Raw genomic sequence first — 5,626 nt, 5'->3', positions numbered from 1 at the left:
TGATTTGGTGATTATGGAGTAGGACAAAGTTTTTAGAACTTTAAATAAGAGTAGGTAAAGCACTTGGAGTAAGAGGGCCCTGCTCATGAGAACTTACATTATAAGTTATAGGACTATATTGTGACTATTTACATCAAAATTGCCTACCCTCCTGCATTCTGCAGGAGACTTCCTGAAATAAAAGCAATCTCCCTCTCTCCCTCATTAGTGTCGCTATCTCCCTCACTGCACTTAGCCCGCATTACACTGTTACATTTTTTGGGGGGAAAGGGATGAGAGATAGATACATTTACATTGAATCATCAGCACCATTTGCCTAAACTTTAGCAGGTATAGTAGCTCTTACTAACGGCTCTGGGGCTCATCTACATTTGGATCTAAGTCATTATACAAGATTACTCTCAGATGTACAGTAGCAGTACACATGTGACAAGAGCCCCTGTAAGTATGGACTGAATGACTGACTGACTTCAGAAAGATATTACAATAGAATGAAATTAAAGAAGACGATCTGAGAAAGGATGCTATCAAAAAAGATAAGACTAGCACTTAGCCACGCTACTGTAACTAAACTATTTCACCTACAAATGTCGGCCAGGTGGCGCTACACTTACACATATGTATGCTAACACTATAGTCCCAGATAAAACACACAGTCACTGAGTTCAAGCAAAGGTCCCATGAAGATAAATCCTCAGAGGATGGAATAGGCCCTACCTTAGTGTGCATACTACTATAAATAGGCCAGAACAAATTAACGGTCCCCTTTAAAGAGGTACAGGCGAGTTCCCGTTACCTAGGGTAACTCCCTGCTAGAAATGCAACAACCGGCTGTAGAGGAAGTGGTACTTGTGTATTATCTGGGTGCCCGATTTTTTCGTCGCATGCCACTACTTAAGGCATGCGATGCGATTTTTCATTGTAAAGACCCGATTTTTAATTGTATAGTCACCCATGGGTGATTTCATACCCCCACTATCCAACTACGCATGGAGTTGATTTTATATAGTGTGGCGAGCGCAGCGAGCCACCGAGCCCAAAGTGTGGTGAGCGCAGCGAACTCCGCGAGGGGACGGGGATTACTTTACATGTTTTCTGCATCCGCTCGCCACACTGGGATGGGGTCAGTGGCCTTGCAGGTGGCTGGTATGAGCGATGGGGTCAATGGACCAGCAAATAACGGCTAGCAGCAACGGGTTGTCCTCGCACCGTGGGATACCGGTGGCTTTCCAAGGGGAAGGCAAAGCACACAAGATCAGAAGGAGGCCAGTGTCTCTGGGTAGGCCACAGGGACAATATTGGCTGGGACGGCAGTAGTACCGGACGGTAAGGGGACTCCTAAGGTGCCCCTATGATCGGTGTCATCTTGGGGCAGTCCGGTTTGGGCAGCAGGGGTGTAAGGTAGCCAAATACACCCCCGCACTGGCTGTCTTTAATGCTGATGGGTCTGCGGGTGCTGGCTGAGGAGTAACTGGAGGGGGACATAGGTGGGCACCAGGGGACAGGTCCTGCTGGGACACGTAGCATACAGGCCGGCGGTTAGGTGCTTAGGGTACCTGTAATGTCAGCTGCGGCTGCCAGCTCCGGCCGGTCATGACTCCCGACTTTCTCTCCTCTGTGTCCGCCTGGCTCCCTCCTTCTTCAGCATCTCCCTGGCTCCACGTGACTGGATGTACTCCTCCTGCGACACGAGGCTTCTCTGGCGCTGGAACTTGTCTCTCCCCTGCTGTCACTCATGCAGCTGGGCACAGCTAGGACGGCACTTCTCTTATCTTCTCTTGAGCACGCCGGTCCTCGCTCTTCTCTCTGTCTTTCCCTGCGCACGTGGGTCTTCTCCTCCCTGGCAGCACGTGCACTTCTCCTCTCTTCACAGGGCTCACCTCTAACCTCCCCCTCTTCGCGCCGCGGAGAGCCAATCAGGAGCGCAGCATGCTCCATTCACGTGAGGGTGAGCTGGGGCACACACTGAGTCTCCCGTTTAACCCTTCTGTCCCAGTCAATGAAAAAGGGTCCTTTTAAATAGCTCTGGGGGTTATGTAAAGGGGAACCACTGCAGTGGGGTGCCACACACACACACGCTTCTAGATGCCACGTTCACAATCTCTTTTCACAATCTCTCCATATATGGAACTAGACACGCCCTTTGGGTGGAGCACGACACGTCCCCTCAATGGGGCGCTGTGCAAAATTCTACTACCAACTATAATCTCTCTGAAAGTAATTTTCAAAAGTAGGCAAGTATGATTTACATCCTGCTACATACTGGTAATGGCTAAGATCACTGCATGTATTCATAAGTATTTTCCACATTCAAATGTTTTGAAATATGTGACATAATGTAACTTTAAATTTCTTGAGATTTATCAAAAATTGAATATACAGTTTTTACCTTTACTATGGCAATGTCAACCGATGGTATGTCAACCATTTTCAGATACAAGAAATTCCTTACTCGCTGAAAGTGGCTAAATAGCCAAATCTCAGTTTGCAAGGTCCCCGGCGCTATATATAATGGTTTATAATAGTTAAAACCACACCATGGTGTTTAATTCAATAATTGTCAGCTGCTGCATACAGCACCTGTGGGATTGCCTCAACCCACCAAAAGAATTGCAAAAATGGACCAAGAGGGTTGATGTGTTATTGCGCTGCTGACAATCTAATTATAAAGAATAACACTCAAATTGCAAGACAATTGTGCAGGAGCGTCCAAATAGTGCAGACGCTGGAGGTGGTGTCTGGGCGTTTCGTCTCCTGAATCACGTGGAGACTTTCTCAAGACGGATCTCCGTCTTGAGAAAGTCTCCACGTGATTCAGGAGACGAAACGCGTTGACGTCATCAGAAAGGGACGGACTTGGGCTACACGCTGCCGCTAACGAGTTTGCTGTGCATCCCCCAGCTCTCGTCTATCCCACAGGGCTCACGCCCAGACACCACCTCCAGCGTCTGCACTATTTGGACGCTCCTGCTGCCCGAGGAGGTAGCGCTGGCCATCGGCGCATTGAAGCGCCCTACACAGGACCTATTCCAGCCGCCCCCTCTAACAGGAGCAACCAGCGGACGATTCTGTACTAAGGGGTGAGATAAATCCAGAGCCCCGCTCTGCATCATTGCACTATTTCAACTAACACCTGCATTTACCTGTGCTGCTTGGCTAAAAATCTTTGGATGCGTGTGACTTACATGCTAAACTGACTGCCTATCCAGCTTACTATTTCCCCATACTACCAACAATAACTGCCTATGGACATTAATCCACTAACCAACTACTAACAATATATGGATACTAACAGATGTCGCTCTAAAATTATTTGAAGTATATTCTAAAGCGGAGCTCCCAATCATACGTCCAGCCCATTTTTAACTCCTTGATTATATGGTATATATACCTCTATAGCCCAGTATATTTTATATATTGTCTTTACTTTTTTATTTCTTTATTTTTGTTTATTTTCATATGTGTAATTTTCTCATGTATTGTATATTGTAAGCTTTTTATCATACATTTTAATTATAAAAATTTATACTGTACAAGCAGTGTGTCCTTCATTCATTTATCTGCACAACTGTCTTGCAATTTGAGTGTTATTCTTTATAATTAGATTGTCAGCAGTGCAATAACACACCAACCCTCTTGGTCCATTTTTGCAACCATTTTCAGATGTCAACATAGTCACTATCAACCATTAGTAGTCGACCTAGGGACTGTCAACCTAGACATTGTCGGCCCACTATACCATAACCCAATAAAATGACTTCTGTTATAATTGCATTTTTCTCTGTGCACTCACCTCTTCTGAGGTTACACTGGTGAAGGACTATGGCCTACTGTAAGTCATTTTAAGTTACTATATTTCATGTTAAATGCTTTAGCTGAATGTTTTCTTCTGAGTAGCTGTATGGACATACTATAACTTGTACATTCATTACATTTATGCTAAGTAATTGCTAACAAGGTTCATTATTTACAGTAAATCCACCAACCAGCACAATCCAGATGGATGAATGTCCCAACAGTACAGTGACTGATTTCTACATCGTAGCCTTCTCCACCAATGAAGCAGGACAACTTGTTCTATTCATTGAAGTTTTACTTATGTATCTATTAACTGTGACTGGAAACCTATTAATTGTTATACTTATCTGCCTGGTGCCGCAGCTTCACACCCCAATGTATTTCTTCCTGTGTAACCTATCAGTTGCAGATATCGCATATGTGTCAAGCACTCTCCCAAAGCTGTTGTCCATATTTATAACAAAGGACCATGGGATGTCCTTTCCCGCCTGCATTACTCAGGTCCAATGGTTTATATTATCAGTTATTTGTGATATATTCACTCTGACCTCTATGTCATATGACCGATATGTCGCAGTCTGTAAGCCCCTGCAATATCATCTGATCATGAGTAGGAGACTGTGCAATATAATGGCTGCTTCCTCCTGGCTTATATCTGCTATAAACTCCATAATGTATTCAATCCTCACATCCATGTTGTCCTTCTGTTCCTCACACACAATTGACCATTTCTTTTGTGAGGTGAAAACATTGTATGCAATCACTACTAGTGACACAAGAAGCAGGGAAATCCTTATGTTATTTGGTGATATATTTCAAGCTTTTTTACCCTTATCTCTCACCATAACCTCCTATGTATACATTATCTCAGCCATAATGAAGATCCGTTCTTCAAAGGGACGTTTCAAAGCTTTCTCCAGCTGCACCTCCCATCTCACCACTGTCATATTATTCTATGGACCAGTCATCTTCTTGTATGTTAAACCACAGTCTGAACATGATAAAGAACAGGACAAGTTGTTGTCATTACTCTATATGGCTGTGGTCCCAATGTTAAATCCATTTGTCTATAGCTTACGGAACAAAGAGGTATTGGGAGCCATTAGAAAAATTACCACAATCAAGAGACATTAACTTTCCATGCAATCAGTTCAAAAATAAGGAATTTGGTACTTACCGATAATTCCCTTTCACCGAATCAGCAGGAGACACTGCAGTCATTACATGTGGGGATAGAGTAGGTGTACTGGAGGAGTGGCACTTTAAGAAAAACTTTACTGCTGCTGGCTCCTCCCTCCTCTATCCCCACCCAGACCCCAGTCTTAGAAAAACTGTGTCCGAGAGGAGAAGAGAGACCGGGCCGACCCGGTAGGGAGCGGAGCTATAACATAAACAGAATTAGTAGACAAGGCACATAACGTGAACATTCTAACATAGCAATAACATAGGGAAACAATATTTCCCTAACGAAACTATAACATTTATGCAACAAACAGTGCAACAACAGAAAGAGCATATCTTTCATTCATACCACACTAACATCATGGCAGGAAAACCAGTGCTGGGTGGGCGTGCAGTGTCTCCTGCTGATTCGGTGAAAGGGAATTATCGGTAAGTACCAAATTCCTTATTTCACCTACATGCAGCAGGAGCCACTGCAGTCATTACATGTGGGGATACATACCCAAGCTTTTAAGTCCGGGCGGGTGAGCTCTGGGGCTCCTGTAACACTGCCCTGCTAAAAGCTGTAGCTGAACTGGCGAAAGTGTCAAATCTATAGAATCTAGCAAACGTGTTAGATCCTGACCAGGTGGCTGCTTTGCACACT

The 5,626-nt window shown here is 44.4% G+C and overlaps 1 protein-coding gene across 1 annotated transcript; it reads left to right on the top strand.

Annotated features, from left to right (window-relative positions):
* Positions 1–3,999: 3,999 nt before the first annotated feature.
* Positions 4,000–4,932, top strand: LOC146073072 (olfactory receptor 5AR1-like). Its single transcript, XM_083180251.1, has one exon. It carries the CDS (start codon positions 4,000–4,002, stop codon positions 4,930–4,932), a length of 933 nt encoding a protein of 310 aa, XP_083036377.1.
* Positions 4,933–5,626: the final 694 nt, after the last annotated feature.

Source organism: Crinia signifera, chromosome 4, assembly GCF_055691185.1.
Source record: "Crinia signifera chromosome 4, ASM5569118v1, whole genome shotgun sequence".
Classification (NCBI taxonomy): Eukaryota; Metazoa; Chordata; class Amphibia; order Anura; family Myobatrachidae; genus Crinia; species Crinia signifera.
This window is presented reverse-complemented; position numbering and strand designations above follow the sequence as displayed.